Source organism: Bos indicus, chromosome 10 (assembly GCF_029378745.1).
Source record: "Bos indicus isolate NIAB-ARS_2022 breed Sahiwal x Tharparkar chromosome 10, NIAB-ARS_B.indTharparkar_mat_pri_1.0, whole genome shotgun sequence".
NCBI classification, from domain to species: Eukaryota; Metazoa; Chordata; class Mammalia; order Artiodactyla; family Bovidae; genus Bos; species Bos indicus.
In genome coordinates this window covers 10,432,351-10,447,583 of record NC_091769.1, presented here as the reverse complement: position 1 = coordinate 10,447,583, position 15,233 = coordinate 10,432,351, and the positions used below count along the sequence as shown (strand labels likewise).

At 37.8% G+C, this 15,233-nt stretch overlaps 1 protein-coding gene across 2 annotated transcripts in view; it reads left to right on the top strand.

Annotated features, from left to right (window-relative positions):
• HOMER1 (homer scaffold protein 1) overlaps positions 1-15,233 on the top strand; it is a 139,068-nt gene that overhangs the window by 99,579 nt on the left and 24,256 nt on the right. For both annotated transcript variants that reach the window (XM_019968099.2, XM_019968098.2), the window contains exons 6-8: positions 10,320-10,476; positions 14,358-14,468; positions 15,077-15,157. In XM_019968099.2, coding sequence (XP_019823658.1) covers positions 10,320-10,476; positions 14,358-14,468; positions 15,077-15,157 — 349 coding nt within the window. The remainder of the gene's footprint in view (positions 1-10,319; positions 10,477-14,357; positions 14,469-15,076; positions 15,158-15,233) is intronic.

Genomic DNA, 15,233 nt, shown 5'->3' with positions numbered 1-15,233 from the left:
ATGCAGGAGACCTGGGTTCAATTCCTGGGTTGTGAAGATCCCCTGGAGAAGGAAATGTCAACCCACTCCAGTATTCTTGCCTAGAGAATCCCATGGACGGAGGAGCCTGGAGGGCTACAGTCTGTGGGGTGGCAAGAGTCAGACACAACTGAGCAACTGAACCACCATATAGTATTTTTTTTTTGTGACTGACAGTTCATTTAGCGTGATGTCATCAAGGTTCTTCCATACTGTAATATGTATAAAAGTTGCCTTACATTTCCAGCCTCAGTAATACTCCACTGTATGTATGGTGTATATACCACATATTGTTTATCCATGAGTCAGTAGACTGTTGGGTTGCTTCTGTCTTTTGACTATCGTGAATGATACGGTTATGAACACTGTTGTACAAATGCATTTTAGATATTTACCAATAATTGGAATTGCTAGATCATATGGTTATTCTATTCCAGATTTTTTGAGGGGCTGCCATGCTGTGCTCTGTAGCAACTTTACCATTCCCACCCATTGTGCAGAAGGGTTCCAGTTTCTTCACATTCTCACCAACATTTGTTATTTTCTGCCTTTCTGATAGTAGCCATCCTAATGGGTGTGAGGTGATATTTCACTGTGGATCTGATTTGCATTTCCCTAATACTAGCAAGGTTGAACATCTTCTCAATTGTTTACTGGCCATTTGTGTGTCTTCTTTGGAGAAATGTTTATTCTAGTCCTTTGTCTGTGTTGTGATCAGCCTACTTGTTTTTTTGTTCTTGAATTGTAGGAGTTCTTCATATATTCCGGATATATGTTTAGCAAATTTATTTTCCAATTTGTAGGTTGCCTTTTCACTCTCTTGATTGTATCCTTTGATACACAGAAGTTTTAAATTTTGCCATAGTCCAAATGTATCTGTTTTTTCTTTTATTGCCCATGATATATCTAAGAAATCATGTACAGTGTTATGAAGCTTTTCATATATATATTTTCTCATGAAGAGTTTTATAGTTTTAGCTCTTATGCTTAGGTCTTTGATCCATTTTTAGTTATTTTTTGCATATGATGTGAAGCACAGAACTAACTTCAGTCTTCTTCATATGGATATCCAGTTTTCCCAGCACTGTTTGTTGAAAAAATTGTCATTTTCCCATTGACTGGCCATAGCAACCATAGATGTGAAAATCGTTTGATCCCATATGTGAGGGTTTATTTCTGCACTTTCTGTTCCTTTGGTCTGTGTGCCTGCTTTTATGTCCATACTATGTTGCTTTGATTACAGTAGCTTTGTAATAAGTTTGAGATCCAGAAATGTGAGACCTCTAACTTTGTTCTTGATTTTTCAAGATTGTTTTGTCTATTCAGTATTTCTTGAGATGCCTATATGAATTTTGGGATGGATTTTTCTGTTTCTCTAAAAAACACTGTTGGGATTTTGATACGGATTACATGGAATTTGTAGATCACTTTGTGTTGTATTGACATCTTCGCAATATTCAATCTTCCATCCATCTCCATGGTATGTCTTTCTGTTTATTTGTGTCTTTAATATCGTTCAACAACTTATTTTCATTGTACAGGTCTTTCACTTTCTTGGTTAAGTTTATTCCTAAGTAGTTTATTCTACTTAATGCTGTTATGAATGGAATTGTTTTCTTAATTTCCTTTACACATTGTTCAGTATCTATAGAATCACAACTAATTTTCGTGTGCTGATTTTTATATCCTGCAGCTTTGCTGAACTCATTTGTTCTAACAGCTTTTTTTGTGGAATCTTTGGGATTATCTACATATAAGATCATGTCATCCACAACAGAGATCATTTCACTTCTTCCTTTCCAGTTTAGATGCCTTTTATCTGTTAATTGCCTGATTCCTCTGGCTGGGACTTTCTGTACCATATTGAATTTTAAGTGGTGAAGTAGTAATGCTTCTCTTATTTTCTGATCTTAAAGGAAAAGGCTTCAGTCTTTCACCTCTGAGTCTGCTATCAGTTATGTGCTTTTCTTATATGGCCTTTTTATGTTAGCAAATTTCTTTCTAGTCCAAGTTTATTGAGTGCTTTGAATCACAAAAGCGTGCTGAAATTTTTCAGTGCTTTTTTTTTTTTACATCAATTGAGATGATCACGTGGTTTTCTCCTTCATTCTTGCTAAGGTGGTATCTTATATTGGTTTTTGTTTGTTCATCCACTCTTGTATTCCAGAATCTCTTTTCATTTTTTAATTGTGTCTTTGAAAGAGAATGTCTCTCTTTTCTTAATTTTTAAAAATGGATCATCTTTTTGGTGTTGTATCTAAGCAACCCTTTGCCTACCTGAAGGACACATGGATTTTTCTATGATTTCTTCTATAAGTTTACATTTTGGTTAATTTTTGTATAGAATATGAGATATGAGCCAAGATTGTTTTTCCTTTTGTGTGTAGTTATCTGGTTGTTTCAGTACTATTTGTTTAAAAGACTATTTTTTCCCCTTTGGGTCGCCTTAGACCTTTAATGATAACTCTCTTCATTTTAATCATTATCACACATTTTCCTGTCTTTGTGGACATCCAAGTTTTGATTTTTTGTCATAGTCTTCCACCTGAAGAACTTTCTTTAATATTATAGTATATGTCTGCTGATAATGAATTCTCTCAGCAGCTGTTTATCTGAAAAGCTGCTTATTTATTTCACTTTCATGTAGAGAGTTATGTGTGTAAAGTTCTGAGTTGAGAATTGTTTTCTTTCAGGAATGTCACTCCTTTGTCTTCTGAATTACTTAGTTTGTGATATAATTGTTACTTTTGTTCCTCTGTGTGTAACATGTTTTTGAGCTTTCTGTATTTGTAATTTAATGTATTTTATTATTTTTTGAAAATTCTTAGCCATTAGCTCTTCAAGTATTTCTTCAGCCTTTTTTTCTCTTCTCCTGGGATTCTAGTTAGACGTTGGTTGAATAGTTTGGTATTGTCCCACGTCTTAGATGCCCTGTTTATTTTCATTCATTTTTCTATTTGTGTTTCAGTTTGGCTAATTTCTATTTGTCTGGATTCAAGTTCACTGACTTTTATGTATCTATGTCAGGTTTACTGATGAACTTGTCAAAAGAATTCTCGTCTCTATTATATTCTTTACTTCTAGCATTTCCATTTGACTCTTATAGTTTTCACGTCTGTTGAAATTCAACATCTGACAATATAGGGTATCCTCCTTTTCCATTAAAACCTTTAACGTAGCTATTTCATATTCTTTGTTTTTGAAAATTTATTTTTAATTGGAGGATAATTGCTTTACAGTGTTGTCTTGGTTTTTGCCATACATCAACAGGAATCAGCCATAGGTAAACATATGTCCTCTCCTTCTTGAACCTCCCTCCCGTCTCTCACCCCATCCTACTCCTCTGGGTTGTCACAGAGCTGCAGACTGAGTTCCCTGTGTCATACAGCACACTCTCGCTGGCTATCTGTTTTACCTACGGTAATGTGAATGTTTCAGTGGTACTCTCTCAGTTGATCCCACCCTCTCCTTTCCCCACTGTGTCCACAAGCCTCTCCTCTATGTCTGCATCTCTAGTGCTGCCCTACAGATAGGTTCACCAGTACCATTTCCCTAGATTCCATATATATGCGTTAATGTATGATATTTATTTTTCTCTTACTGACACATACTTCACTGTGTATAACAGGCTCTAGATTTATCCACCTCCCTAGAACTGAATCAAATTTGTTCCTTTTTATGGCTAAGTAATATTCCACTGTGTATATGTACCACAATATCTTCATTCATTCATCTGTCAATGGACATTTAGGTTGCTTCCCCTAGCTATTGTAAATAGTGCTGCAATGAACATTGGGGTACATGTGTCTTTTAGAATGTGATTTTCCCAGGATATATGCCCAGTAGTGAGATTGATGGGTCTTATGGTAATTTTATTCCTAGTTTTTTAAGAAATCTCCACACTGTTCTCCATCATGACTGTATCAGTTGACATTCCCACCAACAGTACTCCTTGTTTTGACAAATTCTACATTGGCGTTGTCTATGGGTATGACTCTGTTGATTGCTTTCTCTCTTGGCAATAGGTTTTTTCCCCTTGCTTTTTTGGTATGTCTTATAATTTTTTTTTAATTGATTGCCAGAAGCAAGGCATTCAATGAAGATAAATAGTATTTCCTCCTGGAGATGGGCCTGACTCTTCTGCTAGCCTGTTTGTATGAAGGTTAAGCTGGTTTACTCAGGGGTTGACCTGGATTTGGAATGTTGTTGCTATGGTTACCACAGTGCATCACAGGCTTTAAACATGTCTAGCATTTCTTTGTGCATAGAGTTGGCATTTGATCGCTAGAAGGTTTTCTTCCTGTTTCTGCTCCTCCCTCAGCTTTTGGTCTTTCCTGTGTACCCTTGCCTCAGAGGGGGTCTGTCTCTTGACCTCCCCCCAGTAGATGGCTGCTCTCAGCTTGATGGTAGAGGATAGGTTAAGAGTCTCAATTTTCCGCATCCACTCAATCTTGGGCAGGCACTGAATCCCAGGGTATCAGGGTAGGGTTTTCTCAGTGATCCTGTCCCTACAAGTAGCAGATGAATTCAGCCTTGTAAACTTGAGAGTCTTATGCAAGAGTTTCCTGCCCCTTCCCCCAAGATTGGAGAACTCTAACGGTCTCAGACTATTTCTTGTCCTTTTCACGGGCTATCTTAGGGTTTTATTCTCCTACTTTTCCCCTAGCTACTGCAGGTTTTCATCTGTGACTGGGAGGGTGATGGTAACAAGATTTTCTCCCCTTCTCCCATGGCTTAAGGCTTTGTTTCCATAGAGGAAAAGGGTCCTGACCATGCTTTGTGGCTTTTCCATAGTGATAGCCTCTCCCTTCACCCGAGGATTCCTGGAACTTCTGTCCAGGAACCCGTTCTGTGGGGTTCAGGGCCCAGCAGAGTGGCACATGGATGCGTTCTGGTTCACTAGCCTGGAAGCTCTCCAAACCTCATCCTTTTGGGTTTTTATGAAGGCTCCGTTACACAGGCATAATGGATTAAATCATTGGCTGTTGGTGTCGCCAGTCCCCCTTCCCTCCCTAGTAATCTAGGATTGAGACTGAAAGTTCCAACTCTTTTCATGTGGTTGGTTCCCTTAGCATTCAGTCCCCCCATCTTTAGGGCATCCCCCCAAGTCACCTCATTAACATAAACTCAGCTGTGGCTGAACAGGGCTTTATTTATGAATAACAAGATGCATTTCACCTTTATGGCTCTGGATCAGTTTCAGAAACTAAGGACAGAAGACCACATATTATTAAAAAGATACTCCCATTGCTCTTCTTGCTTAGGAAATTCAAAGGGTTTGGGGGAAGTATTGAGCTAGGAACCATCAGATCAGATCAGATCAGTCGCTCAGTCGTGTCTGACTCTTTGCGACCCCATGAATCACAGCATACCAGGCCTCCCTGTCCATCACCAACTCCCGGAGTTCACCCAGACTCATGTCCATCGAGTCAGTGATGCCATCCAGCCATCTCATTCTCTGCCGTCCCCTTCTCCTCCTGCCCTCAATCCCTCCCAGCATCAGAGTCTTTTCCAATGAGTCAACTCTTCGCATGAGGTGGCCAAAGTACTGGAGTTTCAGCTTTAGCATCATTCCTTCCAAAGAAATCCCAGGGCTGATCTCCTTCAGAATGGACTGGTTGGATCTCCTTGCAGTCCAAGGGACTCTCAAGAGTCTTCTCCAACACCACAATTCAAAACCATCAATTCTTCGGTGCTCAGCCTTCTTCACAGTCCAACTCTCACATCCATACATGACCACAGGAAAAACCATAGCCTTGACTAGGCGAACCTTTGTTGGCAAAGTAATGTCTCTGCTTTTGAATATGCTATCTAGGTTGGTCATAACTTTCCTTCCAAGGAGTAAGCATCTATTAGTTTCATGGCTGCAGTCACCATCTGTAGTGATTTTGGAGCCCCCAAAAATAAAGTCTGCCACTGTTTCCACTGTTTCCCCATCTATTTCCCATGAAGTGATGGGACCGGACGCCATGATCTTCATTTTCTGAATGTTGAGCTTTAAGCCAACTTTTTCACTCTCCTCTTTCACTTTCATCAAGAGGCTTTTGAGTTCCTCTTCACTTTCTGCCATAAGGGTGGTGTCATCTGCATATCTGAGGTTATTGATATTTCTCCCGGCAATCTTGATTCCAGCTTGTGTTTCTTCGAGTCCAGCGTTTCTCATGATGTACTCTGCATAGAAGTTAAATAAACAGGGTGACAATATACAGCCTTGACGAACTCCTTTTCCTATTTGGAACCAGTCTGTTGTTCCATATCCAGTTCTAACTGGTGCTTCCTGACCTGCATACAAATTTCTCAAGAGGCAGATACAGAACTAAAATATATGTTTATTATGAATCACAGTACTTTAGATACATAATGTGTTTGAGCTATACATAGTGTTAGTTTGTTTGCTAGGGCTGGCCTAACAAATAGCACAGGCCAGGGTGGCTTAAACAGTAGACATTTATTTTCTATAGGCTGGGAGTCTGAGAACAAGTTGTTGGTGGCGTTCTTTCTTGAGACCCGTCCTTGACTTGCAGGTGGCTGCTTGCAGGTGGCTTCTTCCAGTGTCTTCACATGACCTTGCTCTCTGCGTGTTTGTGTTGTAATCTCCTTTTATAAGGACACCTTTTATAAGGTCATATTGGATTAAGGATCACCCTAATTGCCCCATTTAATTTAACTGCCTCTTTTCAGACCTGTCTCCAAGTTATACACATATTTTGAGATACTGGGAGTTAGTACTTTAACATATTCATTCATGAGTGGACACAGTTCAGCCCAGAATGCAAAAAATTGAAAAAAAAAAAAAAAAAAAAACAGTGGGAAATGTAGAACTTTCTGTGATGATAGTTCTATATTTTTGCTCTCCTGTACGGTGGCCACTAGTCCCCTGTGGCTATTGACTATATGAATGTACCCAAAGGGATTGAGAAGCTGAATTTTTTACTCTATTTGGTTTTGAGCACTTTAAATTTAAATGGCCACATGCAGCTAGTGACTAACATTTGGACGGTACAGATGTTAACTAATGTCTTCATTTGACATACACAGAACTGAAGATCAAAACAGTTGAGAGACTAATCTGATATCACACAAATAATGATTGAAATAATGGTGAAGTAGGCTGAGTTTTCACATTCTTAGTGGGTTTTTCTACCTACAGATTGTAAAATAAAACCCAGAGAAATAAAATATAACACTCCCATTTTTGTTCTTTTTCCTTTTATAAAGACAGGATAATCTTAGGTTACAACTGAGAAATTTTCAACATATGTGTTTCAGAAATATTCAAGATCATTTTCTCTGCTCTTTCATTTTTAAGAGGTTTGATACTTGCGTATATCAAGTGTTTAAATTAGTTTAATAAGACTTTTGTTGTCAGATTGTAAAGTCTATTTAAATAAAACTAATGTCTGTAGTGGAAAAATTGGTAGATGGTTTAAAAATCCATATTCAGTTAGAGAAGATGAATCAGTGCATACTTTATCAGAAAATCTGAATCTGAAAAATCATTCCACAAAAGAAGAAATGGGAAGTGCTTTCTCTTTAAAGATAGAAATTGGTTGTTAAATTAATGTGTGTTAGTCACTCAGTTGTGTCTGACTCCTTGTGACCCCATGGACTGTAGCCTGCCAGGTTCCTCTGCCCATGGAATTCTCTAGGCAAGAAAATTGAAGCAGGTTGCCATTTCCTTCTCCAGGGGATCTTCCCAACCCGGGATTGAACCCGGGTCTTCTGTATTGCAGGCTGATTCTTTACTGTTTGAGCCACCAGAGGAGCCCTGTTAAATCAATAACTTATTTGATTTTGTCCTTTTATGTTTGATGAAATTTTTTCTATGAACTTCAGAAAAAATGTTAAGTTTTCATTTAAAACTAATTTTAGTTAGGAGGGGATTCAAAAGAGAGGGGATATGTGTATACCTATCACTGATTCATGCTGAGGTTTGACAGAAAACAATCAAACTCTGTAAAGCAATTATCCTTCAATTAAAAATAAATAAATTTTTAAAAGGTGAATAAATAAAACATTTTGATATTGGCAAAACTAATACAATTATATAAAGTTTAAAAATAAAATAAAATTAAAAAAAATAAAATAAAACTAATTTTAGAATTACAGAAAAATTGCAAAAACTGTACAAAGAATTTCCATATACCCTCACCCAGCTTACCTTCGTGTTAGCATTTTACATAACCATAGACCACCTGATCTGCCTCTTGAGAAATCTATATGCAGGTCAGGAAGCAACAGTTAAAACTGGACATGGAACAACAGACTGGTTCCAAATAGGAAAAGGAGTACGTCAAGGCTGTATATTGTCACCCTGTTTATTTAACGTCTATGCAGAGTACATCATGAGAAACGCTGGACTCGAAGAAACACAAGCTGGAATCAAGATTGCGGGGAGAAATATCAATAACCTCAGATATGCAGATGACACCACCCTTATGGCAGAAAGTGAAGAGGAACTCAAAAGCCTCTTGATGAAGTGAAAGTGGAGAGTGAAAAAGTTGGCTTAAAGCTCAACGTTCAGAAAACGAAGATCATGGCATCCGCTCCCATCACTTCATGGGAAATAGATGGGGAAACAGTGGAAACAGTGTCAGACTTTATTTTTCTGGGCTCCAAAATCACTACAGATGGTGACTGCAGCCATGAAACTAAAAGACGCTTACTCCTTGGAAGGAAAGTTATGACCAACTTAGATGGCATATTCAAAAGCAGAGACATTACTTTGCCAACAAAGGTTCGTCTAGTCAAGGCTATGGTTTTTCCTGTGGTCATGTATGGATGTGAGAGTTGGACTGTGAAGAAGGCTGAGCGCTGAAGAATTGATGTTTTTGAACTGTGGTGTTGGAGAAGACTCTTGAGAGTCCCTTGGACTGCAAGGAGATCCAACCAGTCCATTCTGAAGGAGATCAGCCCTGGGTGTTCTTTGGAAGGAATGATGCTAAAGCTGAAACTCCAGTACTTAGGCCACCTCATGCAAAGAGTTGACTCATTGGAAAAGACTCTGATGCTGGGAGAGATTGGGGACAGGAGGAGAAGGGGACGACAGAGGATGAGATGGCTGGATGGCATCACTGACTCGATGGACGTGCGTCTGGGTGAACTCCGGGAGTTGGTGATGGACAGGGAGGCCTGGTGTGCTGCGATTCATGGGGTCGCAAAGAGTCGGACACGACTGAGCGACTGAACTGAACTGAATATAATTTTCAAAACCAAGAAATTGACATTGATACAATATTATTAACTAAACTACAGATCTTAATTTTCACCAATGTCCCTTTTATGTTCTAGGAACCCATCTGGATCCCACATTGTATTTAATTATTTCTTCTAAGTCTCCTCCATTCTGTTTCTCAGACTTACCTTTTCTTGACACTTTCGAAGTGTGCCAGTCAGCTTTTTTGTAGAATGTTCCTCAGTTTGGGTTTATATGTTTTTTTCAAAATTGGGATGATGGTTATGCATGTTTGGAAAGAATGCCACAGAAATGATCTTTATACACTGATATGTATTCTTACTGGTGATGAGCTTTAGAAATATTGATGATTGAAACGATGCTTTCTTTTATATATATATATTAAGATTACTATAAAATATCAATCCACCGAAACATTTGCTCTGTGATGCAAATAACTTCTCAAAAACTAAAATTCTGATTAAAGAAACCTATTATCATTACTAGTTAGTTAATGGGATGAGGTTAGTAGAATTTCACTAATAGGAGTAAGTTGTTCAATAAGGAGGTAGAGAAACCACCTTTTTTTCTGTGAAATTAGGTAATTGTTTCTTCATTGGAAAGTTAAGAAAGGAATTATTGAGAGGGCCCTTCTCACTTAACAGAATTGTGTTTGTAATAGAAAATTGTCTTTGTTGAGATACTTAACTCTGGGTAACTTAACAAGTAGAACATAAAATGAGGAAAAAGTGATTGGTTTAAGTTTAGTTTTGTTCTGTAAGTGACACCAGAATTCTATCAGAGTTGTTAGTACCAAGTTTAATTTATTGCAGCAGATTTTTCTATTTGGGGTATTTAAAAACTCTGAATAAGATAAATAAATCAACTTGATTTATTTATTAAATAAATCAAATAAATCAATTTCAAAAGAAATACTTATATTTATTTATTTGATAGGTTTTATTCACTAGGAGCATTTAAGTGAAATATTTGTGTTTTTATTCTTTGGGGGGAGTCTTTGAAACATTTTTGAATTATAAACCAAATCTTAGGACTGAGTACTGCTGTCTCTTTAAAGTAACAACAGTCAGTGTAATGGGTGGAATTTTCTTTTCTTTTACTTTAGTTCAGCAATCAGCAAACACTGGGAGGCTGAACTGGCCACCCTCAAAGGAAACAATGCCAAACTCACTGCAGCCCTGCTGGAGTCTACTGCCAATGTGAAACAATGGAAGCAGCAGCTTGCTGCCTATCAGGAGGAAGCAGAGCGGCTGCACAAGCGGGTAAGTGCGGGGCTGCTAACCTGAGGACTGACAGCCCCAGATTGTCTTAATTTACATGCAGATTCAGCACAGGGACCTCTTCTGGAGATTTTTGTTGGTTATCAAAACATATATATGGGTTGTATTATATGTGGGTTTATTGGTTAAGAAAACAATTTTCTGCAGTTTCCTGAGAATGAAGGAATTTGGACAGCTTTGGAGTCCAAACACCCAATGTCACATTCCTGTTGTGCCACTTGTTAGCTGTCTGACCTTTGGTAACGTACTGCCCTGTTTCTGCTCAGTATTCTTATCTGTAAAATAGGAACAATAATATAGACTCTGTACAATTCCTGAGAAAATTGAGATACTGAACTGACATATAATTACACTGAAGCAATGATAATGCTTTTATTATTTTACTTTATTTCTTAAAGAACAATTTGAAAAATACAGGTAGAAAAGTCTTTATAAAAGTTAAAGATAAAAACTTTAATTAGAAATATGGGGCAATACTACAAATATGGGGCAGTAAAAGAAAAATTAATATCAGGAGACCAAACAATTTCTTAGAAAGAATTTTTTAATCCAAAGTATATGTATTCACCCAACAGGAAGCCAATGCCACTAGCTTCTGTTTTAAAAATGATTTTAAAGAAGTGAACTCCATAGACGTTAGGAAATGGGCTTAGTATCAGAGCAGAATTTGAGGAGTATAAGATGACCAGGATGACAGGGGAGGTAAGACTGAAGTTAAACAGAGACAGGAGGGAGAGTAAGAACCTGAGTAAATACCTTTCTATGCTAAGTTTAAACTTAATTCATGAGGGGAAGGGGGAAGTTGTTGTTTGATGAGGATAGTGTCCCATCTTGCAAGATGGAAAGCTCTGGAGATCTATTTCACAGCAGTGTGAATATACTTAATGCTACCGAAGTGAAAGTGAAGTCGCTCAGTCATGTCTGACTCTTTGCGACCCCATGGACTGTAGTCTACCAGGCTCCTCCATCCATGGGATTTTCCAGGCAAGAGTACTGAAGTGGGGTGCCATTTCTTTCTCCAGCAGATCTTTCCGACCCAGGGATTGAACCTGGGTCTCCAAATACCACTGACCTGTACGTTAAAAATGGTTAAGAGGATAAATTTTTACCGTGTTTTTCATTGTGTTTTTTTACCACAATTAAAAAAAAAAAAAACTTTAGGATAATTGACTTATAATCCAAAAAACATTCATTGAGGAGCTATCCTTTTTATGTATTCCCCGACCCTGAGAGTTTTTTGCTTTAAGTAGTCAATTGAATTTTAAAGAATTTACGAAACAAAGTATTTTTATTTACTCACATAATTTCCAGTGCTCTTCTTTCCTTCCTATAGATCTGAATTTCCATCAGGTATCATTTCTCTTCAGTCTGAGTAGAATTCTTTAGGATATTTTTGTACTTCAAGTGCACTGGCAACAAATTCTGTCAGCTTTTGTATATATGTATGTGTATAGATAGAGAGATTTTTATCTTTACTACAGGTTGTGTTTTCCTATTTCTTCATATGTCATTTTTGATTATATATTGATCATGGTAAATGAGATGATGTTATAGAGCCCATAGATTGTGTTATCTGCCTCTGAATATTCAGTGCCCATTTTTGTTTGAGCAAGCAGTGAAATTACTGGTAGCGTGTCGCCGTCCCTTGGTATCTGTTGGGGATTGGCTCCAGTGCGCCACCCACTGCCCCACCTCACAGGAAGTAAAATCCGTGAGTGCTCAGGTTCCTTGTGTAAAGTGGCATAATACAGTCATCCCTTTGTATCCATAGGTTCCCCATCCACCATGAGTATAGAGGGCTGGCTGTACTTTGAAGTTGTGAAGGTGTAAACTTCTGCTTTAGTATTTGGTTTATTTCCATTTTGGTCTTAATTCAAGGGGATTTTTTGAGTCCTTGGAAATCTTTATTTCTAAGGCATGATCCTCCTGGGGTTTCAGTGGGAAGCTTGAAGTGCTTGCTAAGAAACCTAATTTGGTGTTGACACTAACCTCAAAGTGTCTTCTCGGTGGTGAGCACTACCACACCTCAACGCTTTTTCATTCTTCCAGCATTTCTCCCACACTCCCGAACCCCTGTGATTCCTACTTGTACATGTTTACTTCAGAAGTCAGCCGAAGATTCGAGGGATGTCTATATGCTTTTTAAGAGGTCCTTTTTCCATACAGTTCCCTGAATTTCGATTTGCTTCAGTTGTTCTAAGGCATCCCCAACTCCTCAGACTTCTTTGGAAAAATAAGAGCTCAGATTTTTGCTTGCAGTCTAGTCAGGCAGTGCAGCCGAACTGCACAGCACTTTCAGGCAAAAAGACGTGTAAATGTGTGCCTCACTCTGTATGGTGCTTCCTTTCGGTCTTTTGCCCAATTTGGTCACTCACCAGGGCCTTCTAACAGCTGATGTTTACATTTTGCCCATGATTTTGTTATCTGGGTGAAAGTTAATCTAGTAAAAAATACTCCAACCTTATCAAGACTGGAACTGCTCATGAGGAATGTATTGCCTAATGTACAAAGAAAACTAATATATATTAGACAATAGGGGAAAATTCCCAAGATCTTTGAACAGATGTTCAGAATTGTGGGCCAGAAGACAGGAGAGCCTGAGAACTGAGGAGCTAGAAATGGCTTTCTAGAGAAGGGCATTCTAAGCTGAGTATTGGGGGGTTGGTTAGTTCTGAATGGTTTTCAAAGGTAAGAGAAGACATTCTAGTTAAATCCACAAGATGAATATTAGCATGGTTTGTTGAAAGTTCATACATACTAGGTGTCTTGAGCAATGAGATATTTACATAGTTTGCAGCTAGCTTTTGGGGGACTGAGAGTTTAGATTTGATGCTGTAAGAAAGATGAGCCGTTGAGAGGCTTTTAGTGGGGCAGTCACACAGTGAAAGATGGGTGTTAGCAGTTTTCAGAAGACATAAAAATAGACAAAGGATATAATTAGGTCCAGTGGCAGGCCACTGGTTTTGTTTACACCTGTATAACAAGGGTCTGTGCAAGGCTATTAGAGCATGAATAGAAACCAAGAAAATGATATGAGAGAAGACTGACAGAATGTGGTGTTAATTCACCATTTGGAAAATGTGAGGGAGAGAGATCTGCTGTTTCCTTAATAGTCTACAATTTATTGTATTCTAACCAATCAAAATGTGTGAGCTCCTGACATGTAGAGGATTTTGATAAGGTGTGTGTTTTTCTATTGACTTCTGTCTGTTTTGACTAATTTTGGATGGCATAGCTTTTAGAGACAGTGCCCTTCTCTGTTCTTTAAAAAAATAGCAAGTGCCCATTGAAAGGTAAGCTGCTGTCTGGGCCCTCAGGAAATTTGTCCTGCCTAGAGAACTCTTCTCCTTTGCTGAAAGAGACCCTGCTGATGTGAAGATATTCTAGTATCAAGTGATTTAAGTTGTATTTTAAGCATATCTTTTCTTCCAGATTCCTTTACATTTTAGAACCGTATTTGAATATTTTCTCACTTCTGCAAGGCCAGTTTTTAGAACCCATATTTAATTTAAAGGCTACAGATGGAGGGCAGATGGCTGGTTTTGAATTTGTTTTCAGAAAACGTTTTTAAAGAAGACTTTTATTATAGGGGTTTTCTACTGTCATTAATCACTTAATTTAAGTTTTCCTAACTTTTTCATGACCGAGTGTAGCTATCTTCTTTGGTCTTTTTCCTTAGTCCTAAATTGATATTTTTAAAGAATCAATTCTGTTCATTCTACCCTGTCTTAATATCTCTCAAAGTTAATTTTCATATATTGATTCAAAATTCATTATACACCTATGAAGGACTTACTGTATGTCTTCAGCAAGAAATCCTGTGAAATTGTCACGATTTAGTTTATGTTCTCATTTGATTTTAGGTGACTGAGCTTGAATGTGTTAGTAGCCAAGCAAATGCAGTGCATACCCATAAGACAGAACTAAATCAGACAATACAAGAACTGGAGGAGACGCTGAAGGTGAAGGAAGAGGTAATTTGCTACTTCTCACTCATCTGTAATCTCACTAAAATATGGGTACAGTACTGGAGTCTGTATCTGATTTAAGGGTATTTTATGCAATAAGGTTGTGGGGTGATTTTAGGATGAAATTTTCTGAGTGATACTCAGCTTGTTCACATTTTCCCCATCGCTGTGTCTTGTTATGAACTATGGGGAGGCAGTCAGACTGAGATACTGCCTCTTTTCTTCTGTATGAGAGCTGCATTCATACAATCAACAGAAAACCATTAGGAGTTAAATGAATTTTACAAGCTGTTGCTTTTTCTAGTTTCCAGTCAAAAGATTTAATACCTCAGGAAAGAATTATATCCACAAAGCTTGAAGCAATCTTAAAATGTCCAGATTGCTGTTTCTAAGCAGTGCTTTACCAAAGCCACCGAGTTGAGTTGCTTCAGATTATTCTGTGCTAGACAGCATACCCATTAACATGAATTTATCCCTTGAAATCAGTACAATGGAAATTTTTTAAACACCCTTTTCCTAAGGACTGGACAGTAATTTCAGGGAAAAATAAGGCCTTGTCTTTCCTTGAAATAGTTAAAATATTGTTGTTAAAAATATTGCACTACTTTTTCTAGGAAATAGAAAGATTAAAACAAGAAATTGATAATGCCAGAGAACTACAAGAACAGAGGGACTCTTTGACTCAGAAACTACAGGTGAGCTGTAATAAAATTTTTATTCATTTCTGCATAGAAAGTCATCAATCTTTCTTTCATATAGTAATGACTTTTT